The sequence below is a fragment of the Rutilus rutilus genome (assembly GCF_951802725.1).
Source record: "Rutilus rutilus genome assembly, chromosome: 7".
In the NCBI taxonomy this organism is placed as follows: Eukaryota; Metazoa; Chordata; class Actinopteri; order Cypriniformes; family Leuciscidae; genus Rutilus; species Rutilus rutilus.
In genome coordinates this window covers 1,025,114-1,052,688 of record NC_140221.1, presented here as the reverse complement: position 1 = coordinate 1,052,688, position 27,575 = coordinate 1,025,114, and the positions used below count along the sequence as shown (strand labels likewise).

The following is a 27,575-nucleotide window of genomic DNA, read 5'->3' as shown; positions in this document are numbered from 1 at the left end:
CATTTACTTTATTGTTATAGTGGTTCTGGGGCCGTATTCACAAAGAATTTTAAGGCTAAAAGTAGCTCCTAACTGGCGAATCTAGGAGCAACTCCTAAAAATAATGGGCGTGTCACTCCTAACTTTAGGACTCCTAATTTTTTTGACTAAGAGTAATTCACAAAGCATTTTAGCCTTAAAAGTAGCACCTAAGCCTGGGACAGCTTAAAAGAAGTCGAGAGGACTCCTAACTCACTAAGACCTTCACAAACCGCTTTTTGTGGCATTTCACGTTGCGATGTTTTGAAATGCGTACGCGGCGGCTACAGGAGCTTCCAATCGCGAGGGAACAATTCTGCATTGTAGGCATAACTAGCTGCAATAACGCCACCAACAACAACCAAAACTAGGCTACTCATTGCATGTAAACTAATTGTAACGTTTCATTGTGAATCAAATTAAAATGTTCTTCTCTTTGCAAACGTAGGCAGAGGCATATAGTGACAGATTAATTCAATAATGTTGCAAAGATATTGCATCAATCCATATGTTTCATTAGGCTATAGGCTATTTGTTTTTCCTTACTCTTTATTCATTTAGGCTATTTATTCAGTTATTCATCATCTTCCGTCCTTCGCACTACTTGTGTAGCGCACGCATTCTCAGACCTGTCACCTGTCACTCATCATCGTAGGGGAGGGGTTTGGAATCATTCCCGCGTTACAATCATCAGCCAATCAAGGTGGTCACTTCAGTCAAGCTCGTGCATGAGTAATGACGTCATCCATAGCAACGAAGACTCACTCTTAGTTTAGGAGTTGTCATTTTTCTTTACTAAGAGTAGGTCTGAAAGGCGTTGTGAATAACTTTTAAAAGAAAACTCCTAGCTAAAATCTTTTAGTGCGATTTAGGAGTACTCCTAGTGGTAAGATAAAATGCTTTGTGAATACGGCCCCTGGTCAGTGTTATAGTTATTGTTAACATCATAGTTCTCAGTATCTCCAGATATTATAGTTATGAGTCTTCAGTGTGTAGAGTTTCCCGTTGTGCACTGAGTCACTGCAGGATGTGAGAGTTTGTGGTGATGATGATTTGACATCACTTCCTGCCTGAAGGTGTGGGGGGGGGGGGGGATGCGGGATGCCGGATGCCTCATCTGTGTGTGAATGCTCAAGACAGTGTGTCCCATGCAACTTTAACCCAGACACATGTATTATTAACGCTCGAGCCGTTCGCCCCGAGACAGCGACTGCACACGCACACACACACACACACTCACACACTCCCACAGTCACACACACACACTCCCACAGTCACACACACACACACACACACACACTTACGTGCACACACAAACACACACACACACACACACACACTCACAGTCACACTCGCACAAACACACACTTACGTTCAGTCACTCACACACACTCCCACAGTCACACACACACTCCCTCCCACAGTCACACACACACACACACACACACACACACACTCCCACAGTCACACTCACTCACACACACACACACACACTTACGTGCACATACAAACACACACACACACACACACTCTCACAGTCACACTCGCACAAACACACACTTACGTTCAGTCACTCACTTGCTCACACACACTTACAAATGCAGTCACACACACACTTACGTGCACACACAAACACACACTTAACACACACACATGCAGGCACAGTCACACACACACTTACGTGCACACACCCTTACACACACACATGCAGGCACAGTCACACACACACTTACGTGCACACACAAACACACACTTACACAAACACACAGTCACACACAGTTTTGAAAAAGTAAATAAACCTAGAAAGTTTTGGAAAAGTCATAGATCACAGTCACACAATATGTTCGATTGGTAATATTGGCTAAAGGAATGACAGCGCTTGTCCTTCAGTCACGTGACGTCTGGCGCAGGCGCAGCTTACACTTATTAAAACTAATAGCATTATCAGTCTTACTTAACTTAATAAAGTTATTTAGTTGAGATATGATAAATATGAGCATGGGTTTTTATTCTTCTTTAAACTGACTTGCATTGAACATTAGCTCATGAATATGTGCCTCAACTCATGAATAACTCGTGGAAATTAAGTTGCATTTAATTCAAGCATAATTATTTAAGTTGTAAAACAGCTGTTCTATATTGTCTACAACTATATTGTGTAGGGAATTTTGGCCGATATTGATAACCGGTAATTCTCTGGAAGCCGATGGCCGATTATTGGCCGATAAGCAACTGCTTTTATTTTAAAACTTTACCTGCAGAAATCAGTGAAACATCTGCATCTTTCTTTTCCCAAAATCACTTCCTAAATGAAGCCTATTTTAAAGATTCCTTCACTTTTACAATTATTGTTATATTCTTATGGCTAATAAATTATCTATCAACATCATTTTCTAATTGGACTGATAACGATAACATTAAAAATGAACATTTATCGGTGAGAGTGTGTGTGTGTGTGTGTGAGAGAGTCTTCCTGTCTGTATTGATCTCTCCTACTGATGCAGGAAGAGTGTGTGTGTTTGGTTTGTTCGCTGTGCCGAGGTCAGGTGACCAGTGTAATGATGTCACTGTGTTTATCAGAGCACATCTCTCCTCTTCCTCTGCTCCAGTTACCGCTCTTCATCATCATTATCATCACATGACCTGTGTGTGTGTGTGTGCAGTGGCAGAGATTTGTCCTCAGGACACACTCCGCGTGATCTTCCAGACGTGAACGCAGAACATCAGAGCGCTTTTATTCAGGCTGTTTCTAAGACGTATCCCAGCATTCCTAAACACAGAGACATTGATCTGTAAATATGGGCTTTTCAAACAAACACACACTCACACGCACACCCTGACACACACATACACACACACACACTCTCTCACACACACATACACACACACACACACACACACACATACACACACATGCACGCACACTCACACACACACAGACACACTCACAAACACACACACGTACTCTCACGCACACGCGCGCACTCACTCACTCACTCACCCACCCACCCACCCTCACCCACCCACTATTTTTTTTTAGGGCCCTATAAAATCGTTTTTTTCTTTTCTTATTCCGTTTTATTTTTTCCCAAATTCTATGTTTCTCTATTTCTGGGCTCCATTTTAATAGTTTAATTACATTTGAAAAATCAAAGCATGTCATTTGAGCTCATAAAATTGTAAAAAAAAAAACATTAAATTAATACTACTACTACCATTACTAAGAATAAAATTATTAAATTGTAATTTTTTTAATTTGTAAAAATGTTCTGTTATAATTTGAACAGTAAACCTGTTTTTGCAGCATTTCGTTTGCCAAAATATAAAATAAATTGTTACATTTTCATTTGAGAGGTAAATTGTGCTGTTCAGTTGTAATATATTTCTGTCATAATTTCTTCAAGTTAAACCAAACTTTTATTTTGGCGAGTTGAAGTGAAGGTGTGTGTGTGTGTGTGTGTGTGTGTGTGTGTGTGTGTGTGTGTGTGTGTGTGTGTGTGTGTGTGTCTGCGATTAGTTTTCTCAGATGAAATGGTGAAATGCTGCTAAAGTGACTCTCAGATCAAGTTCATGTCATCATGTGCTCATATAGTGAGACTTCAGGTTTTAATATTCACAATCACTAGTCCATATTGCCATGTGATGAAGTGTACATCCCTGCGTTTGCTTTATTCATCCAAAAAGGGCCAAATTCAGTGTCAGTTATGCTTTAAATGCAGTTTAAAGTGCAATGCATGGCCCTCAGATGATAGGTGTTCTCCTAAGAGTGTTAATGATCATAGTGTGTGTGTGTGTGTGTGTGTGTGTAGCGCGTCTGTTCCAGCACCGGCGGCTCAGGTGGTTCAGCAGGTTCTGGCTACGGTGGAGGCCAATAAAGTGAGTCTCACATGAGAAACACTACAGGAAACATCACACTGCTTCTTAAAGACCAGCATGTAATGTCTGACGTTTGGTGTATCGCTGTCTTCACTCTCACAGAGTTCCTTTCAGGCTGCGCTAAAGGTCCAGTCGCCGGCCCAGACCACAGCTTCCAGCTTCGTGTTCGGTAGGTGTGAGCTTCCATGCGCTCAGATGTGTTCAATTTAACATTCATCCTTCCCTCGGGTCATTTTGACACGGACCGTTATCGCACTTGAACCACGAATACAAACGAAACCACGTTTTGTGTTTAAAATTTAAAATGGTAACAAATCCTTCCCTGGCGGGTCAATTTGACCCCTTAGGAATGCATGGAATGTGAGGAATGCTTCAGTTCACATAGAAAAACCTAAAAATGATCCAAAATCAAACTAAAAATGCTAAAACTTTACCAAAAGAATATTTTGTAATGTCTACATGTGTGTGTGAATGCATACTGAAGAGAACTGGCTTTAGGACCCAGAAGAACAGCTCGGTTGCTGCATATAGAGCTATAAGAGTCATGAAATATCATGATATATTATTATTTTTCTACAAGAGGTCTGCAAAGATTCCCGATGTAAGATATTTAGAGCTGAATTAAAAGGGTTATGCATGAAATTGTGAGTTATTTTGAATTTAATTTGAAAGAATGTGAGGAATGTGCTTCTAAATGACTATTTATTGATCAAATCTAGTAATTTAAAGGTAAATAAAAGAAAAAATAACAAAAAAATCTCCCAAACAAATTGCTTTAAAAAATAGAAAAAATATCCAAATTAAATAAAACAAGCTTTGTGGACAAAAAAGAAAGAAAAAGAAGTATAATTTTATGGCTTCGGGTCATTTTGACTGATTTGTCACAGAACGCGAGGGAAGGATGAGGGTTTAATTGCTGAATAAAAGTGTGAGTGTTTAATATTGAGCTGGGTTGTGTGTGTCTGGTCCAGGAGGAGCCGCTAAACCTGAAGCAGGAGCTTCTTCATCTGTCAGCGAGAAGAACTCGAAGGGCTTCTCGTTTTCTGCACCGTGAGTTATTAAACATAATTATAACTACCTCCACCTCTATATACACTACCATTGGGAAGATCTTTAAAATAAATCTCTTCTGCTCACCAAGGCCGCATATATTTGAATAAAAATACAAAAAAACTGTAATATTGTAAAATATTATTACAATTTAAAATAACTGTTTGCTATTTTAATATATTTTATAATAATCATAAATGTTTCTTAAGCATCAAATCATCATATTAGAGTGATTTCTGAAGGATCATGTGACACTGAAGACTGGAGTAATGATTCCGCTTTGATCACAATAAATTACACTTTACTATATATTCAGATGATTTACATTATAATAATATCTCACAATATTACTGTTTATTTTTTTAAATCAAATAAACGCAGCCTTGGTGAGCAGAAGAGACTTCTTTTAAAAACATAAAAAATCTTACCGATCCCAAACTTTTGACTGGTGGTGTAAGTCTTCCTGATTGCCATTAATTGAGTCTTGACTGAAGCGACTCCACATTTCACTGTCTCTTCAGCAATGTCTAATGTCTTTATATTTGATTGTATGTAAACATAAGACTCATATTTTGCTGTTTCACAGGTCAGCAGGGTTCAGTTTCACATCTCCATCCCCGGACGCCAACAACACTCAAGGTATCGTCTCCATATGTGTCTCGTTTCATTTAGAGATGCAAACATTAGATCTTTAGATTTCCTTTTTATTACTGTAATTGTCAGAAAATGTAAATTTTCAGTATCATTCCAGTGGCCAGGAGTCAGTGTTGCATGAATCTGCAGAAATCGCAGCATAATTTACATCAGTGTTTCTCAACCAGAGAGCCGGGGCCTTAGCAATCTTCCAAATGACCTCAAGATGAAAGTCTCCCTGTAGTCAATCATCTCATCCCTTAAAACTCACCTTTGATCACCAAAATGACATATTTTCCTTGAAAAATATCTTGAATGTAACTCGACACCCTTGCCTCATTTAGTATGCGCGGTTCTATGAATATGCAAATGAGCCCCGCCTCCACCCACTCACTCAGCTCAGAGATCCACTGGTTGACGATCACACGTTGATCTGATTGGTTACAAGGTAGTTTGTGATGTCAGAAACACCAGTGATTTCAAAGCGTGTTTTTGAGTTTTAAGGAGGAAATACTCAGCAATGCTGTCGACTTATGAATCTACACATGCTTTGTTTAATCTGCTTAAAGCAGATTAAAAACACCACATAGACACATAAACAACAGTAAAAGCTGGATTTTCACCACAGGGAGACTTTAATGTTAAAATAATGAATGTGAGTTTGAATATTGTGCATATTCTTTATAGCTGTTCTGAAAGTGACAATAGAGAATTCATCTCAGATCTTGAAAATAAATTATAGGAAACGTGAATGTTCAAATATCCAACTCAAGGTGAAAAGTGTATTCTATAACAAATAGCTTTAGTCACTCTTAGGGGTGTAACAATACATCGTTATATCGCGATATAAAAATGCGACGATATGAATCGTTGATGTAAACGGCATGACTCGCGATGTAGAGTTAGTTTTATCCAAGGCTTACTGTATTAATAAAGTATAATTCCACATGGCTTGTCTTAAAACACCACATAGACATATAAGCAACATTTAAAAGCTGAATTTTCACCACAGGGGGACTTTAAAGGGTTAGTTCACCCAAAAATGAAAATTCTGTCAGTAATTACTCACCCTCATGTTGTTCCAACCCCATAAGACCTTCGTTCATCTTCGGAACACAAATTAAGATATTTTTGATTAAATCTGAGAGCTGTCTCACTCCTCCATAGGCTTCTAAGGGACTGAAACTTGCTGGCCCAGAAAATGTATTAAAGAGATCGTTAATATAGTCCAAGTGACTCCAGTGGCTCAATCTTAAGTTTATCAAGCAACGAGAATACTTTTTGTGCGCAAAAACAAACAAAAATAATGACTTTATTCCACTATTCATTTCCTTCTCTCTGGGCCTTGAGTTAGTTCACCTAGTGTTTTAGCGCAGCGCGTCTGTGTTGCACGTCACCACGTAGGCTCACTATTGGCCGACGCTGGTCATGTGTGTGATGCGTGTGACGTACAACACAGAAGCGGGCGTCATCTCCCTTTTCTCTTCTTTGCCCGAAGAGAATTTGGCCGCCCATGAGAAAATGAGCTGCCCGAGCGCGATACTGTTTTTTCCTCGAGAGACATCATGGCTTGCAAACGAGCGAAGCATGTGTTTGCTCAGTGTTTGGATGTACAAATGAACACAAAAGTCTTTTTTTAGTTCCTTCATCCGAGCCTCTGAAGAACCCAGTGGGTTATGTGGATTTCTGATGTGTAATTGTTCAAGTTCAGACAGATAATCTTTCTCTCAAAGTCGTTCAATACTGTTTATGCATCAGTAAATCAAGCCAGTGACTAAAATAATCTTATTTAAACTGTGATTAAAATATATACAGAAAGTGATCAAAGAACAATCCCTTTCCAATCGCCCAAGCTGTCAATCACACAGCGCGAGTTAATCTGGACACTTGCCAAAACTTGTTGACGCTGTTACGCTGCACAACGAAGCTCTTACTGTACTTACCTCATGTTTGCATTGGTGAAATCATTAGTGAGAGTGCAGAAACTGTCAGCCAATCACAGCAGTGGGCGTTTACACTGGAGTCTCACAGCAGCCAATCACAGCAGTGGGCGTTTACACTGGAGTCTCACAGCAGCCAATCACAGCAGTGGGCGTTTACACTGAAGTCTCACACAGACACGCCCCTTCAAACAGAGCGTTCAAATCAGAGGCTAAAATCAGGCTAGGAAAAATGCCTTGTATTTCTAAATTCTTAATTTTTGATCTTAAAAACATACTAACATTTATAAGGGCACCCCAGGAAACATTATAAAATAATTAAATAATCCATGTCATGGGACCTTTAACTTTCTGCAGATTCTGTCAATGGCCAATTAGTCATGCCTTCTTAGTAAATTTCTTTCCTTCTTTTTTTTCTTCTAATCCTACAAACAGCGAAGAGTTCTGGCCCGCCAGGCAAGTTCTCCTTCGCTAGCAGTGCCGGATCAAAGATGCCGTTCGGCCCCGGTGGATCCGAGGAGCCTTTTTCCTTCACCCCAAAACTGGCTTCTCCCGCCCCGAGCGTGAGCTCCTCTACCCCGCCTCCAGAGACTCCTAAACTCCCTCACGCTCCCAAAGCTCAAGGAGAAACTCTCGGCTGCTTCTCCGGCTTAAGAGTCGGCCAAAGCGAAGAGCTCAAGGATGCCTCCAAATCCGCGCTAGGTTTCACCTTTGGACCACCTGGTAACGGATCCACAGGATTCACATTCAACTCCGCACAAATCAAGCCTGCAGAAACTGGAAGCACAACAGCAGAATTAGAAAGCGCCACAACAGAAGCTACAAAAACCATTACGCCACAAGCTCTCGGCACGCCTACACCCGCCGCTAAACCACCAGAAGGAGCGGCTCCCTCAGTAAAACCAACTTTTAATATTCCCTCGACGACGTTCTCACCGGACGCCACATCTTTCAGCAGTCTTCTCCGCGCACCTCTACAAGAGACGACTCTTCCAACAAACTCCCTCCCAACGACGACGACGACTTCACCCGATTTGGCTAAAGAAGAAGCTAAAGAACCTCCCAGTCCTAAACCGCTAACTTTAAGTGCGCCAGTCGTATCGGACACTGAAGCCGCGGCTCCCATCGTTACAGAAACCATTGCAGCAACTTCCATCAAGCCTCCATCTCCTCCAGCTGTGGAGGTCTCGCCCGCACCTCCTCCGTCAGTTACTCCACCATCCGACACGCCGACGGCTGTATCCGAGCCTCCTTTAGCAGAACCGGTCGCTAATCCCGCTCCTGAGACTATTAGCAGCTCTTCTACAGCCACTCCTGCTCCTCAAGAGACTCCAGCAACTTCAACTTCTGACAAACCAGGCTCAATCTTTGGCACTGACGCTCAAACCGTCAGTTTCTCCACAGTCGCCACTACTTCGGCTTCATCCACCCCGTCCACAGCCATCACCACTAGCGCAGCTCCTACTTTCGGACAATCTCCCGCCACTCCGAGTACAGCGTTCGGATCCACCGCGTTTGGCACCAATCCGACCGCTGGCTTTGGCAAGCTTGCGTTCGGACAGAGTCCTGCTGGTTTCGGCCAGCCTGCCGCCTCCGGCTCTGCTAGCAACTTCAGTTTTGGTCAGGCGGCGTTTAGCGCGAGCTCTGGGTTTGGGTCGCCGGCTACGACCTCCACCACGTCGACGGCCACCGGCGGAGGAGCAGGGATATTTGGAGCCGCTAGCGCTAACAGTGCTAGTTCCTTCTCCTTCGCGGCCGGCACTGGCACCAGCTCTGCAGCCGGCACTGGAACTGGAACTGGAACTGGACTCTTTTCCCAAAGCAGCGCTCCTGGTTTCGGACAGCCCAGCGCAGGCTTCGGCCAGGGGTCCGTGTTCGGGAGCAACACCACCACGGCGTCCTCTGGGTTCGGCTTTGGACAACCATCAGGTTGGTTTTTATAAAACGCACTGGACAATCTGTTTTCACTAATCACAGGGTAGTTTATTCCGACAAGATAGAGTAGGATGTAGAGTTGGGAATCGAAAATACTTGGTCAGGAATCGTATACTTTTTATTGATTCCTTTGTGTGCATTTCAATATGACTAAACAATTCAAGCTTGAGACGACTCACACGCTGTTTTCTGTGCTGCGTGTGTATCAGTATATTGGATCCGTGCAGCTCTTAAAGTGACAGCAGCCTAATATTCCTGCTCTATAATAACACTAATATTACTGCTCTATAATAACACTAATATTTCCCGCTCTATAATAACACTAATATTCCCGCTCTATAATAACACTAATATTCCTGCTGTCTCTATAATAACACTAATATTCCTCTCTATAATAACACTAATATTCCTGCTGTCTCTATAATAACACTAATATTCCTGCTCTATAATAACACTAATATTCCTGCTGTCTCTATAATAACACTAATATTACTGCTCTATAATAACACTAATATTCCTGCTCTATAATAACACTAATATTACTGCTCTATAATAACACTAATATTCCTGCTCTATAATAACACTAATATTCCCGCTCTATAATAACACTAATATTCCTGCTGTCTCTATAATAACACTAATATTCCCGCTCTATAATAACACTAATATTCCTGCTGTCTCTATAATAACACTAATATTTCCCGCTCTATAATAACACTAATATTCCTGCTCTATAATAACACTAATATTCCTGCTGTCTCTATAATAACACTAATATTCCTGCTCTATAATAACACTAATATTCCTGCTCTATAATAACACTAATCAAGCAACAAAAGACAAAGAGAAAATTCACTCGTTCTAGACTGAATAACTTTTGTAACTATATTTGTAATGTATATTTTATTAATAAAGTGCAGTGTTATTTTACATTTGATTTACAGTTTCTGAACCTGAACTCCTGAAAATCTTAAAACACGGTTTATTTCAGTCGTATCTTTGTTCAGTTGTGTCTATTTGTTGCTATTGCAAATTTTTTGTTTGTTCTTTTTTTTAATTACTCAGTGTTTTAATTAAGTGTTTATTGTCTTTAATAATGCTTGACATTTATATTAGTTCGGCTAGTTGTTTTCTATGGTGGTTTTAAACCACAGGCAAACGCTCCTTTTGTGAATGATATCCATGTTATCTTTTACCTTATTGGAATCTAAATTAGGAATCGATAAGAATCGGAATCGTTAAAATTCTTTTGGCTTCAAACAATTATGGAAACACAACAATCCAGATAAAACGATTATTGTGCAATAATACGTTTTATTTATTTTTTTACAGTTGATTACTTTATTCAGTTTCTATAGTAGGCTATTAGCTGAATACTGTTAGTTTAAAATGTCTACATTGTTTTTATTGTATTACTGACTGTCACATTTTCTTCAATAATTGTTTGTAGACTTTTCCTTTTCTTTTATTTAGGAATTTCACTGATATCTACATTTTGAAATCATTGCATATTTATTTTCAGCAAAATATACTTGATATATAGACTGCTATTGAGACACACATTTTGGAATCGGAATCGTTAAAATTCAAACCGATCCCCAACCATAGTCTTTACTGAGTTGATCCACTTTAACTTGTGATTGGATTGCCTGACTGAACACTGGCTTTAACACAGGCTGGACAAAATGGCAAGCGTCAATATTTCACATCAGAACACAATAAGCAGTCTAAGGTCAACCATACCCTCACATTTGCATAATTTTAGTCAGCACATTCTTTAGAGTTTGTGGCCCTAAACACGCAGAGCATAAACAGGTGTGGATATGGGGGTCAGGGGTCAGTGACTCAGCTGTTTATAAGGTGGAAGTCACAGGAACTCATAGGAATGGGAGAAATCCTGGCCTGAAGACACACCCGAGACTGATGCACATTCCCCTGATGTCCCATCACTACTCTACATGCTCACGACACACTCCAACACTCAATGAGCCCTGCTAACACACACATTAGAAGTCAACAGTCTAACGTATCTCCAGCGCTATCATTGCTTTCTGTCTTATAAAGTACAATATGAGAAAACGTTTTATGGTATTCACATTTTTGCAACTCGGTTTGACCGATTAGTAGTCAAACGTTTGCCTGTGGTTTAAAAACACCATAGAAAACAACTAGCCTACCTAATATAAATGTCAAGCATTATTAAAGACATTAACACATTAGTGTTATTATAGAGCAGGAATATTAGGCTGCTGTCACTTTAAGAGCTGCACGGATCCAATATACTGATACACATGAGAACAGAAAACAGAGTCTCTCGCGCTTCAATGGTTTAAACTCATATTGAAATTCTCACAAAGGAATCGATAAGAGGAAGGATCCGATTCCTGACCTCAAGTACTCAGGTATCCGATTCCTGACCTCAAGTACTCAGGTATTCGATTCCTGACCTCAAGTTCTCAGGTATTCGATTCCTGACCTCAAGTACTCAGGTATTTGATTCCTGACCTCAAGTATTCGATTCCTGACCTCAAGTACTCAGGTATCCGATTCCTGACCTCAAGTACTCAGGTATTCGATTCCTGACCTCAAGTACTCAGGTATTCGATTCCTGACCTCAAGTACTCAAGTATTCGATTCCTGACCTCAAGTACTCAAGTTTTCGATTCCTGACCTCAAGTACTCAAGTATTCGATTCCTGACCTCAAGTACTCAAGTATTTTTCAATTCCCAACCCTAGGAATGACTTAAATGAATGCATTCATTGCGACTCGATCCACAGATGCACATCTTCCTTGTTGTGTGCACTAAATACGATGCACTAATACAAAATAAATCATTAGTATTCACAAACAGATCTATTTGGACATATTTCGCATTTCACAGAAACGGATTTGGTTCTGGATAGTAAGATACATTTGCAACGTTTATCAAGTTCAGTGATAATTGTGCATGCATTTGTTTATAATCTGAGACTAATTGACTCACATGCTGAAGAATAAACACACATTTGGCGGTTTGTTTGATTTCTCGATGTGTTTTAATCAGGGTTTGGCAGCAGCACCTCCAGCTCGTCTGTGTTCGGACAGCAGCCCAGCGTCTTCGGACAGGTACAGCTCTTACTCAAACCTTCAGTTCTTTACCAGCTGAAGCAGGCTGGATGTGTTCGAGTCTCAGATGCAGTTTCATCAGCATGAGCTGAACTTTCAGAGACGCTTCTGAAGCTTTGCTTTGAGTAACCCCAGTGAGATATTTCCATTTTTAGAGGCAAATTTCAGGTTTTTACTCTTGGTTTGCCATCATCGCCAGCCAGTGAGACCCAAAAACCTGTTAAAAACAATTAAAATACAGCAGTAATCCACAAGAGGCTGGTTTTACCACAGTCACTGGATGGAAAGTCTAAAAACTCTCAACTCGTAGTGTGTGTGACAGTCACAACAGTCACTGATGGAGTTTTGGTTCCTTGCCATCGTCGCCATTGCCTTTTGGCTTGCTTAGTTGGGGACATTTAATTTAATATTCATCAATATTATTGATCTCCTGCATTGACAGCATTATATGAGAACTGAACTGAGCTGGATGATGACATCACGGTTTTCTCCAGAGCAGCTATATATATATATATATATAAATGAACTAAATTAATAACTTTTTTACAAAAAAACTGAACCATCACTGATCTTACTTCAGCTGGACTGTGACACTATTTCCTTCTAGACACAAACTTTGTTGCATTATTCTCCTGTTATCTCTGTAAAGCTGCTGTGTTGTAAAAGCGCTGTATAAATAACGGTTGCTTGATTTGACAGTGATGTGTCATGCATACACTCTATAATAATTCCTGGTTGTTTGTGTTTGAAAGCATCTGAAGTATGCATGCGATGTGATTTTGTGATCAGGCTCAGTCCGGTGCAGGTCTGTTCGGCTCGAGCGCTGGAAACACTTCCTCAGGATCAGGGTTTTTCAGTGGTCTTGGAGGAAAACCCAGTGAAGACGCCGCCAACAAGAACCCGTTTGGAGCGCCGGCCGCAGGAGGATTCGGCCAGCAGATTAATACAGGTATTGATGCACTCTTACCGTGTGTGTGTATATATATATATATATATATATATATATATATATATATATATATATACATATTCATATTCATATTCTCTGGTTCTCATGAGAGCATCTGGAGATCGGGGTTGGTTCTCACATTGCACATAGTGTGACCCATTAAATATAACTATAAAAATCAAATATTTAATAATATTACTGCATTTTATAACAAATGGTAAATAAAGTGTGATAATACTATTATATATATTTTTTAAATTAGTATTAAATCAAAATACAATTATTTTATAGCACACTTAAAAATACAATGCTGATTTACAATTAAATTTCAAATATTTATAAGAATTCCCACAATTTTCAAACCTAAAATCAGAAAGCATTTATTTTGGCGGGTTGCCAGGAAGTTCTTTAGTGCCGGTTTTAGCACTGGCGAGTGAAGCGAGTCGTGAATCTCACAGTTTCGCGTTTTGCTCTGAAATCGGCAGATTTATGCATTCAAGTTCAAATGGAAATCTTATACAGTATTACAGTGTGGATCTAAAACAGCTGTCAACCATACTGATACACTTATGAGCACCACTTATGTGCACCCCTGATTATAGTAAACTAGCATGATGGGACTTTCGCACTGGAGGAACCTTCTCATAGTTCCTAGAACTATTGGCGGAAGTTCCCGGATTTAGCCGTGTTTGTAATGCAGGAACTGGGAACAATTTTAGTTCTAGGAACTCTTTTGGAGGAACTTATTTACTCCTACTTCAGAGTCGCTGATTGGCCGAACGCACGCGAAACACCAGCACCCGCTATTATTAATAAAGGCTGTGTAAACACACAGATTATAGCCTATATATTTACTCCAGAAACTAACTCTATGAACATGTAAAACAGAGATAGATGGAGCTCTCAGCCTTTATCTTTACGCTGAGGAGAAAACCCAACACAACACTGAGGAGACCAAGAGAAACATGATTATGTGTTTCTGCTCAGCAACACTGGACATCAAACACACACATACGCTAATAAGTTCTCAGCGCCGTCAAAATAAAAGTCCCAACAATAAGCGCGTCTTTCGTCACTTCAGAGTTCCTACTGCCGCTGCGAATGCAACCAGGAAACGTTCCTAAGGGAACCATTAGTCCTCTGGGAAACATCCTGGTGGATCGTTCCTAGAACTATCCGGTGCAAAAGCCCGTTATGATAGTGTCTGAACGCTGGATGTGTGTTTGCATTGGTGCTGAAGCTGTCGTGTGTGTGGTTTTCTCTCAGGTCCTGCTAACCTGTTTGGGAACAGCGGAGCGAAGGCCTTCAGCTTCTCCAACAGCTCGTTCGGGGAACAGAAGCCCAGCGGGTCCTTCAGTACCGGAGGCGGATCTGTGGCGGCTCAGGGCTTCGGCTCGTTCAGTACACCCACCAAGCCAGGTCAGACACACACACACACACACACACACACACACACACACCACATCATGATCTTCATGCCATGTCATACTTACTGTAGTTTCAACATGACAACACGTGACGTTATTATTATTTATTTTTTTATTGCTGTTGTTATTTTTTATTTATTATTTTATTATATATATATATATATATATATATATATATATATATATATATATATATATTTTTTTTTTTTTAGCTTTTTTTTTATTATTATTATTATATTTATATTTATATTTATATTTGTATTATTTTATTTATTATTGGCTGTTTTTGATAATGAAGATCAGTTAGTCACAATTGACTTTCACAGTCAGCTTGATTCTTTCAAGCATTTACATGAATGTCACAAAACCAGGTCAGACACACACACACACACACACTCACACTCACACCACATGAGGAATATATGCTGCGTTCACAGCATGTCATAATTACTGTAATTTCGAGATAACACGTGACGTTCAACTTGGAGCTGTTCACGTCCCCGGACTGGGAATTATACGTTTATATGGTAAAACTATCAACTCCTAAATGAATCTGTAGCGGCATGTAGTACAAGTAGGAGCTCTCAGAAAAGTGTAAGTGAACCTCTTCCTGAGTCTCTCCGTAAGGCTGCACTCACTACTGGTTATTCTGGGATTCTGGATGAGTGAGATTGTTATTGCCAGAGTATCTGACACTCATGTAAAGGCTCCGCCCTCTTCTGAATGGAGGTGGAGCTAAAGCTCATTTGCATTTAAAGGGACACATTTTTTTTAAAGGAAAACTCCGACTTTTTGGGACTTTAGCTTATTCACAGTATCCCCCAGAGTTAGATAAGTCCATACATACCTTTTTCATTTCTGTGCGTTCTGTAAGTGTTATTTGACGCACCCACCGCTAGCCTAGCTTAGCACAAAGACTGGATGTAAATGGATAATGGTAGCAGACTAATCCCAATAAGTGACAAAATAATGCAAACATTTTCCTATTTACATGTTGTGATCTGTATAGTCACAGCGTGTACAGATAACAAGGCTATATGAGACAGAGACCATTTTTAATCGTATAAATACTGGGAACTATATTCTCACTAGGCGTAGGAGCACAGCTAACGTTAGTTGGGCGGAGTGATTAGCGCAGCACACGAGACGCCCTGTTGATGGTTCCGTAAACAAAACAAACGTGACTAACTAGCTAGTAGCGAACGTGACTCGTGATCATGGCTGACTTTGAGGAATTGTCAGAGGAATTTTACTGTGTATCAAACCAAGATCCAGAACCATATAGTTTTGAGCCAGAATACACAGACGAGGAGTTACAAACTTTGGAAGCTGTTCATTAGCAAGTTGAATGTTACAGTCCTGAGAGTTACATTTAGCGCTGCTCATTTGTTATTGAGCGATACAGTGTGTTCATGACAACACAATAATAACAATAAAGGGGATACACGGAGCCCCTATTCACGTAATAGTGTCACTACTAAGGTTACATTACAGCATGGCACTGTTACAGTATGGCTAATGTTAGTCATCTCAAAACATAACGGAACACTTACCGCAGCAACAGGTGATCCAATTTGTCCTGTCTTTATTATCGATGGGATGGCTGCATCCTTTAGCACACGTTTCATGGTCCGTGTGGCAACTTGCATTTTTTCAAAATAGTCGTCTATAGTAAAATGTTCAGAGCAAACGAAATACTTCTTCATGCTGTTTACAGGTGTGTTTACAGGTGTGTTTGGATCTATACCCAGAGCAAGTAGCCCTCGATTCATCAGGTCAGCGTTTTTGGTTGGAATTCTATGAAACATCATGGTATTACCTGGTCTCCCCTGTTTATTGTCGCAGCTCTTTACAATACAGCGAACACCCATGATTGTAAACTATAAATTTACTATCTAGTAATTGCTGACTCTATTACTCCAACTCTGAGCGAACTCTCTGCTTCTCACCACAGGGCGTCTCGTGTGCTGCGCTAATCACTCCGCCCAAGTAACGTTAGCTGTGCTCCTACGCCTAGTGAGAATATAGTTCCCAGTATTTATACGATTAAAAATGGTCTCTGTCTCATATAGCCTTGTTATTTGTACACGCTGTGACTATACAGATCACAACATGTAAATAGGAAAATGTTTGCATTATTTGGTCACTTATTGGGATTAGTATGCTACCATTATCCATTTACATCCAGTCTTTGTGCTAAGCTAGGCTAGCGGTGGGTGCGTCAAATAACACTTACAGAACGCACAGAAATGAAAAGGGTGTGTATGGACTTATCTAACTCTGGGGGATACTGTGAATAAGCTGAAGTCCCAAAAAGTCGGAGTGTTCCTTTAAGGGGCAAATGTGTTTTGCTCTCCCAAAAAGGGGCAAATTTGACAACTTATAATAAATGATCTGGTATTTTGAGCTGAAACCAAAATTGTACTGAACCTTGACCCCAAAATCGAGGTACGTACCGAACCTTGACTTCGGTGTACCATTACACCTCTATTAAAATTATATATTATTATATGATTATCAACATTGTTGTGTTAATCATATTTTATTGTTGTTTTATTATTTTATTTTAATTATTAATATTATTTATATTTTATATATTTTTTTTATTCTATTATTATTTTGTCTTTTTTCTTTTATTATCGTTATCATTCTTGCTATATTTTTATTATAATTATATTTGTATTATTTTATTATAATTTTTATTTATTATAATTTTTATGATTATTATTATATTACTAACAGGACACTACAGTCTTCAACGCTGTGTCTGTGGCTGGAGCAAGATAACATCATACCATGGTCTAAGGGTCCACCAGGGCATGATGAAATGCCTGGGAAAGAGTTAGCGAGGGGCCACTCATTGCATTCACACTGTTTTGTTGCTGTTGCCATTTTTGTGTAATATGTACAGTTTAGGGGTGTAACGGTACCCTAATTTCACGATTCGATACATATCACGATACTGAACTCACGATACGATATTGCGATACTCCAAGACATATAATAAAAGGTTAAGAAAAAATGTACTGTTGATTAAATGCTAAATTTGATATAACATTGTGGGTGTAAATGAATAGGCTTGGACAATGGTGACACCAGAATAAATATATTCATGATTCTGAACCTGAAAATACAGAATTATTTTAGACGAATATGCTTGCACTCTGTCACTGGCTAGATATATTGAAAATAATGTAGGCCACTTTTTACTGGTAACATAAGACTTATAACATAAGCATTATCAGGACCCACTAATATTCCCCCATTATTATACATTATATTCAACATAATATATTGTAGTTTAATGTAGTACTGACTCTGAAAACTTAAATTTTTTCTCACAAGGTAATTTTTATTTTGGGTGAACTATCCACGATACATATTGTTGCAGTTTTGTATTGCGATATATTGTGACATGATATATTGTTACACCCCTAGTACAGTTGCAATCGAAATTTTTCAACCCCCATTGCAAAAAAAAGTTTTATTGGCAAAATTAACAGACTTTACGCATCTGTTTCTGCTCAGATTCTGAGGAATCTGAGCCCGTTCCTCATGAGCAATGGCCTCCAGTTCAGGAATATTCTTGGCCTTCTTCAAATCCTACCAGAGATTTTCTATGGGGTTCAAGTTAGGACTTCTTCTGCAACCAAGCCTTGGGGGATTTGAGGTATGCATGGGATCATTGTCCTGTGGGAAGCTCCAGTGACGCCCAAGCTTTATCTTCCTCACTGATGGCATGATGTTTTCTCCTAGGATTTCCTGATAGGCAATGATGGCAACAGGCACTGAGGTTTCAGCTTGAACAGTAAGGCTCGTACTAAACGCATGCCAGAACTCCAAGACTACACCACTACTGACCCAAAAGCACAAGAAAAGTGCTCAAAATCATATCAACGGTTTTTGAGATTCAGTTCTGTGGAGCGATGAAACAAAACTGGAACTTTTCGGCCCTTTAAGTACGAGCCTTAAGGTCCTTGCGCACAGAGTAAAAAATTTTCGCATGCGTTTTTCCGTGTTCGTGATTCGGAGGCTCTGAATTGTCAAAACAGTCACCATTCAAAATGCTTTCTACGGATGCGAAAAATGCAGAAAATCGAACCCGATCCAATTTTTTTAATGATGGACGAAAGTTCGTCAGTGTGTAAGTGTGATTGACATATCGTGAGGTTGTATTTATTTTTTAACGTGTGCGAATTTCAGACTTAGTGTGCAAGCACCTTTACTGTTCAAGCTGAAACCTCAGTGCCTGTTGCCATCAAGTCTTGCTGCAGGTCTTTTGCAGTCACTCAAGGGTTTTTATGATCCCGCCTTCTCAGAAATCTGGTTGCAGCCGTTGATAGCTGCCTTTTTCTGCCTGTCCAGGTAGTGTAACCACTGTTCCTTTAACTCTGAACTTGCAAACTATGCTTCCAACGGTGTCTCTAGGAACATTTAGTTCCTTCGCTATCTTTATTTTTGAATCCTGTTCCTTGTTTGTGAAGGGCGATGATATCTTCTCGTAACTTTTTGGACCATTCTTTTGACTTATTTCTAACATGCAGTCAAACCTCGCCAGTTCAGATATTTCATGTGTTCTAGCTCAAGCACACCTGGCGCAACTAATGAAGCCCTTGATTAGTGGGACAATGACAGATTTGTGCTATTGTTAGGGATTCTATTCAGCGGGTTGACTAATTTTGAGACTGCAGAAGTCATTAAAAGTTGCATTTACAGTTGAATTTGCGGAACATTTGTTGTGTTGAGCTATTTACATTTACTTTTGTTTGATTTGTTCATTGCAAACAGCTGAAAGGCTGTACATTTTGCCAATAAACCTGATTTGCAATGAGGGTTGAATAATTTCGATTAAAACTGTATATTTATGTGTACAATGTGTATTTTGTGCAGTATGTGAATATTATATGTGCTTCTCTTGGTACAGTCTGTGAAAATAAATTTCCTCTTTCGGGGACAATAAAGAATGAATCTGAATCTGACCACTACTTTCATAGAGGTAAGGCAAATCAGTCGAGTGAAGCACAGTGGCAGGGTATCAGGGACCCCAAACAAAATTCAACCAGATACAAATCTATCCTCAAGGTGCGTTCACATTACAAGCAACTTTGTCACTCACAAGTGAACAAGTGAGTTTGCCTATTGGTTGCCTAGTAATGTTTGTGAGTGACATTCACAGATGTTACTCCATGTGTCGTACCCCACTGAGGGAGACTGCAGTACACACCTGATGATGTGTCGTATCCCACCAAAGGAGACTATGGTACACCCCTGATGATGTGTCGTACCCCACTGAAGGAGACTGCGTTACACACCTGATGATGTTGTACCCCACTGAAGGAGACTGCGTTACACACCTGATGATGTGTCGTAACCCACCAAAGGAAACTGCGGTACACACCCGATGATGTGTCGTACCCCACTGAAGGAGACTGCGTTACACACCTGATGATGTGTCGTAACCCACCAAAGGAAACTGCGGTACACACCTGATGATGTGTCGTAACCCACCGAAGGAAACTGCGTTACACACCTGATGATGTGTTGTAACCCACCAAAGGAAACTGCGGTACACACCCGATGATGTGTCGTACCCCACTGAAGGAGACTGCGTTACACACCTGATGATGTTGTACCCCACTGAAGGAGACTGCGTTACACACCTGATGATGTGTCGTAACCCACCAAAGGAAACTGCGGTACACACCTGATGATGTGTCGTAACCCACCAAAGGAAACTGCGGTACACACCCGATGATGTGTCGTACCCCACTGAAGGAGACTGCGTTACACACCTGATGATGTTGTACCCCACTGAAGGAGACTGCGTTACACACCTGATGATTTGTCGTAACCCACCGAAGGAAACTGCGGTACACACCTGATGATGTGTCGTACCCCACTGAAGGAGACTGTGGTACACACCCGGTGATGTGTCGTAACCCACCGAAGGAGACTGTGGTACACACCTGATGATGTGTCGTAACCCACCGAAGGAGACTGTGGTACACACCTGATGATGTGTCGTAACCCACCGAAGGAGACTGTGGTACACCCCTGATGATGTGTCGTAACCCACCGAAGGAGACTGTGGTACACACCTGATGATGTGTCGTAACCCACCGAAGGAGACTGTGGTACACACCTGATGATGTGTCGTAACCCACTGAAGGAGACTGTGGTACACACCCGGTGATGTGTCGTAACCCACCGAAGGAGACTGTGGTACACACCTGATGATGTGTCGTAACCCACCGAAGGAGACTGTGGTACACACCTGATGATGTGTCGTACCCCACTGAAGGAGACTGTGGTACACACCTGATGATGTGTCGTAACCCACCGAAGGAGACTGTGGTACACACCTGATGATGTGTCGTACCCCACTGAAGGAAACTGTGGTACACACCCGGTGATGTGTCGTAACCCACCGAAGGAGACTGTGGTACACACCTGATGATGTGTCGTACCCCACTGAAGGAGACTGTGGTACACACCTGATGATGTGTCGTAACCCACCGAAGGAGACTGTGGTACACACCTGATGATGTGTCGTAACCCACCGAAGGAGACTGTGGTACACACCTGATGATGTGTCGTACCCCACTGAAGGAAACTGTGGTACACACCCGGTGATGTGTCGTAACCCACCGAAGGAGACTGTGGTACACACCTGATGATGTGTCGTAACCCACAGAAGGAGACTGTGGTACACACCTGATGATGTGTCGTAACCCACCGAAGGAGACTGTGGTACACCCCTGATGATGTGTCGTAACCCACCGAAGGAGACTGTGGTACACACCTGATGATGTGTCGTAACCCACCGAAGGAGACTGTGGTACACACCTGATGATGTGTCGTAACCCACCGAAGGAGACTGTGGTACACACCTGATGATGTGTCGTAACCCACCGAAGGAGACTGTGGTACACACCCGGTGATGTGTCGTAACCCACCGAAGGAGACTGTGGTACACACCTGATGATGTGTCGTAACCCACCGAAGGAGACTGTGGTACACCCCTGATGATGTGTCGTAACCCACCGAAGGAGACTGTGGTACACACCTGATGATGTGTCGTAACCCACCGAAGGAGACTGTGGTACACCCCTGATGATGTGTCGTAACCCACCGAAGGAGACTGTGGTACACACCTGATGATGTGTCGTAACCCACCGAAGGAGACTGTGGTACACACCTGATGATGTGTCGTAACCCACTGAAGGAGACTGTGGTACACACCCGGTGATGTGTCGTAACCCACCGAAGGAGACTGTGGTACACCCCTGATGATGTGTCGTAACCCACCGAAGGAGACTGTGGTACACACCTGATGATGTGTCGTACCCCACTGAAGGAAACTGCGGTACACCCCTGATGATGTGTCGTACCCCACTGAAGGAAACTGCGGTACACACCTGATGATGTGTCGTAACCCACCGAAGGAGACTGTGGTACACACCCGATGATGTGTCGTAACCCACCGAAGGAGACTGTGGTACACCCCTGATGATGTGTCGTACCCCACCGAAGGAGACTGTGGTACACACCTGATGATGTGTCGTACCCCACTGAAGGAGACTGTGGTACACACCTGATGATGTGTCGTACCCCACTGAAGGAGACTGTGGTACACACCTGATGATGTGTCGTACCCCACCGAAGGAGACTGTGGTACACACCTGATGATGTGTCGTACCCCACCGAAGGAGACTGTGGTACACACCTGATGATGTGTCGTACCCCACCGAAGGAGACTGTGGTACACCCCTGATGATGTGTCGTAACCCACCGAAGGAGACTGTGGTACACACCTGATGATGTGTCGTACCCCACCGAAGGAGACTGTGGTACACACCTGATGATGTGTCGTACCCCACTGAAGGAGACTGCGGTACACACCTGATGATGTGTCGTACCCCACCGAAGGAGACTGTGGTACACACCTGATGATGTGTCGTACCCCACCGAAGGAGACTGTGGTACACACCTGATGATGTGTCGTACCCCACCGAAGGAGACTGTGGTACACACCTGATGATGTGTCGTACCCCACCGAAGGAGACTGTGGTACACCCCTGATGATGTGTCGTACCCCACCGAAGGAGACTGTGGTACACCCCTGATGATGTGTCGTACCCCACCGAAGGAGACTGTGGTACACCCCTGATGATGTGTCGTACCCCACCGAAGGAGACTGTGGTACACCCCTGATGATGTGTCGTACCCCACCGAAGGAGACTGTGGTACACACCTGATGATGTGTCGTAACCCACCGAAGGAGACTGTGGTACACACCTGATGATGTGTCGTAACCCACCGAAGGAGACTGTGGTACACACCTGATGATGTGTCGTAACCCACCGAAGGAGACTGGTACACACCTGATGATGTGTCGTACCCCACTGAAGGAGACTGTGGTACACACCTGATGATGTGTCGTAACCCACCGAAGGAGACTGTGGTACACACCTGATGATGACACTTCCTCTAATTTTATGTTAAAAAGTAGCTCATCAAATGTAACCTACATTTAGAAGACCTTTTAGTGCACAATTATTTATGAATCAAGAATTCTACATGATCACAGATTTTACTGACAAATAAGCTATGTGTGAATCAGTGCACTATTAGACCCACCCTCCTCATGTTGTGCAGAAATGGGTTTTTGTGTTTCATTTTATTGTTATCAATTGTGAAAATGTTATAGTTTTATAGAAAAAGGCAAATGTTTTGATGTTGCTTTGCATTTATTGAAATGGAATTAAACATGAAACAATCCATTTATTCATTCAGAAGATTTGAACAAACTGTATAATTATGTCAGAGAAGAACCCAAAACAAACAAAAAAAGTTTACTAACATTAAGTTGATGTAAGATTAAAAAATACAATACAGTGTATGACATGAGCCCTTTAACCATTCGTAAATTACTAGGCTATTTGTTCATTTTATTTTCCTGCAGGTGATTGTAAATTGTGATGGAGCCTGTAGTGGAGCTTAAAGGTGTTAAGGTGGGGCTTGGGATAGGGCTTGGCTTGTGGGGTCTTGTGGTAGAGGTTTTGGTGGGTATTGGGCTGGACGTTATGGTGCGTCTTGAGGTGGAAGTTGCGGTGGAAGTTGAAGTGGAGGCTGTAATGGGGCTTGAGGTGGCGGTTTCAGTGGGGCTTGAGGTGGAGGTTGCTATGGTGCTTAAATTGGAGGTTGCAGTGGGAGTTTGGGTGGGGCTTGAGGTGGAGGTTGCGCTGGGGCTTGAGGTGGTGGTTTCAGTGGGGCTTGAGGTAGAGGTTGCTGTGGGGCTTAAGTTGGAGGTTGCAGTGGGAGTTTGGCTTGGTGGAGGTTGCGCTGGGGCTTGAGGTGAAGGTTTCGGTGGAAGTTGTCGTACCCCACTGAAGGAGACTGCGTTACACACCTGATGATGTGTCGTACCTCACCAAAGGAGACTGGTAGCGCTGAATCCTTCATGGCCAGTGCTGTGTTGAAGCATTAGGGATTGAAATATCTATTCCCAGTAAACAAATCATTATTGTCTCTGTTTTTGATTATTAAGATCAGTTTGTCTATCACAATCAGCTTGACTCTTTTTTTTATTTTATTTTTTTATTATATGATTATTAATATTATTAGTTTATTAGGGGCCAAGCCCCGAAGGGGATAGCCCCTATTGTATCTGTTAGTTTTCTTATTATTATTATTATTATTCCGTAAATGGAAGTCTATGGCAGCCCTATGCACACTTGTAGTGATGGCCATGAATAGTAAATGTAGCAATTTTTGAGTCTCTAGGACCAACTCTATAGCGCCACCACCAGTTCAAAAATTCAACATTTAAAATGGTTATAACTTTTGAACCCTTTGATCTAGAGACATGACACTTAGTACACCTGATTCCTCTCATCATGCTGATCACAACCAATACCTTACATTAAGACTCCGCCCATTACAGTAGTGGCCATTTTGAAAAGTATAGTATTCAGTTTTTTCGCTACTCCTCCTTCAAATTTTGTCAAATTTTGTCCAAACATGTGCTCAAATGATCTTCGGACTGAGCCGCATAGAAATGACTGAACAGAATTTTTTTTATATACTGAAAAAAAAAAGTTATGATGTCGCAAACTTAACGAGGTCCACCCAAAATCGGCTAAGAGGCTGTATCTCGGCCAAAGTTTGATCAATCGAAACGAAAATTGGTACACTTCATCGGAAGCATGATCTGAGGTTCCATGCCAAAGTTGGGAACAGCGCCACCTACGGGTCATGAGATATGGAAAAAAGCTATTTTGGTCAATAACTTTTAAACAGTTTGTCAGAAAATCATAAATGTGGTATCTATGGATTCCTTGGGTCATGCCGAATCCGACAATACCGATTTTGCCAGGATGGGATGTACCACGTGTCCGCCATTTTGAATTTTGACATAATTTGCAATAACTTTTAAACTATTTGACATATCTTCACAAAATTTTGTATGGATCATCGACACAATGTCCTGAAGGTACATGAACAGTTTGAGCACAGTGCCACCTAGTGTTCCAGAGATATAAGGTCTTTTGCAAAAACGCTTATAACTTTTGAAAAAAATATTCAAATTTTGATTTCTTTACATCATTATGTTCCTTGGCTTATGCCGATTCCGACGATATCGCATTTGTTATTTTCTAACAATGTGCCTGTCCGCCATATTGGAGTAAATGAAAAACAGTTTTTTCGCTACTCCTCCTTCAAATTTTGCTAAATTTTGCCCAAAATTTTATCCAAATTTGATCAGATGTTCTTTGGACCGAGCCGCACAGAAATGACTGAACAGATTTTTGATATTCGCTACCGTTCCCGAGATATTCATCTCCGAATTTGACCTAGCCTGTGTTTGTTGTCTTATGCTAGTTAGCTTAGCATAATAATTGGTTAGCATGCTAACCAGATGCCATTCTTTCTAATGTGGCTCTTCAGCTATCAGGTTAACCATAATCTATTTTAGCATGCTAATCTGGTTAACATGATTTTTTTGTGCTTAATCTTACTCTGAAGCCTCTCCTCTGCAGCTTCTGTCCTCTGAGTGGTGCAAGTTGCTAAACCGCGTGTCATGAATCCCGAACCATTCCGGTTGTGGGTTTGAGTCCTGTGTGGGACAACTTTAAAATTTTGTATAAAGTTGTCAATTCAATTCCTTCCGGCTCCGCACTGCTGTTGGTGCTTAAATGCTTGCTGCGCTGCTGTGCTTACAGTACTTGCTGTGCTTGATGTACATTTACATGTACATTTAATTTCTGATGTTTTTGCTCTTCTGGCTCCGCATTGCGCTACAGCCCTACTGTGCTACAGCGGCTTGGCCCCGTATTGCTGCTTGCAGCTATATTTATATTTTATTTTTGTTGTTATTTTTTAGCTTTTATTATTGTTATAATAATTTTTTATTATGATTATATTTATATTTTATTTATTATATGATTATTAATTTTTTTTTTCATTTTTATTAATTTTTAGTATCTTTTATTGATGTTTATTATTTTTATTAAATTATTATATTTATTTTATTTGTATGTTATTTTTAGCTTTTATTGTTATAAATATTTTTAATTTTTTTCTTTGATATTAATGATTATATTTATATTTTATTTATTTGTTATGATTCTTAATATAAATTTTTTAATTATATTATCTTTTATTGTTGTTTAATATTTTTATTAAATTATTATTAATATTGTTATGTGTATTTTTGTTATTTTTTTAGTTTTTATTATTATTATTATTATTATTATTTTCCTTTATCACATTCGTCTTCCACAATCAGCTTGACTCTTTTCTGAACACGGCGAGCATGAACATTAATGTCAGCGATCCACAATGTAATTCAATGACACGCCTCACTGAATTATTCACACACACACGCGTTCGGCTGTAATTTCAGAACGCTCTCTTTCCTGAACAACACATCTGTGCTTCAGTAGCAGCAACTACCTGAACCAGCACTAAACCTCTGAAGAAACGTGTGTGTGTTTGATCTCTGCAGCTGAAGAAACCTGTGCTGAAATGTAAGAGATAATGTACATCCAGCCGGTTATTTTGAGATGTCACACACACACACACACACACACACACACACACACACACCCCGAAGGGGTTTATTCTGAGATAACAACCGGCTGGATGTACATTATCCTGCTTATTACACGGACACTTGCCACATAAGTAAATAATTAGACACAAAATATTGATCTGAGTTTAAATATTTTATTAGATCTTTAAACGCAAAGCTTCCGTGGAGAGAGCAGTTTCAGCGGCGAGATCAAACTAGACGGACGTTTAAGAGATACGGTATTAAATTCCGATAGATTCAGATTAAACTGTTTTAAAATCGTACATGTTTGTATTTTATAATCCAACAGTGTACAAAATGTCTGCCGCTGCGTTTGTATGAAACGAGAGAGCGAGTCCACGATACTGGATGGCATAATTAAATAACTGTACACAAAATATTGATTTGACTGAGTTTTAATATTTTATTTGCTCACCAAACGCAAAACTTCCACGATTCCACAACGGTTCCCAGCGAGTGTGTAGCGCTGCTGACTTCAGTGACCCGGATGAGCCTGTGCTTCTGTTCTCAGAGGCTGTTATCTGGGAATAATATACCACTGGA

General features: G+C 40.9%; 1 protein-coding gene across 4 annotated transcripts in view; it reads left to right on the top strand.

Annotated features, from left to right (window-relative positions):
• The window catches only part of nup214 (nucleoporin 214), a 76,151-nt gene that overhangs the window by 43,105 nt on the left and 5,471 nt on the right, over positions 1-27,575 (top strand). For all 4 annotated transcript variants that reach the window (XM_084415153.1, XM_084415151.1, XM_084415152.1 and 1 more), the window contains exons 25-32: positions 3,828-3,894; positions 3,997-4,063; positions 4,866-4,944; positions 5,531-5,583; positions 7,953-9,446; positions 12,498-12,559; positions 13,349-13,508; positions 14,775-14,927. In XM_084415153.1, the coding sequence (XP_084271279.1) occupies positions 3,828-3,894; positions 3,997-4,063; positions 4,866-4,944; positions 5,531-5,583; positions 7,953-9,446; positions 12,498-12,559; positions 13,349-13,508; positions 14,775-14,927 (2,135 nt within the window). The remainder of the gene's footprint in view (positions 1-3,827; positions 3,895-3,996; positions 4,064-4,865; positions 4,945-5,530; positions 5,584-7,952; positions 9,447-12,497; positions 12,560-13,348; positions 13,509-14,774; positions 14,928-27,575) is intronic.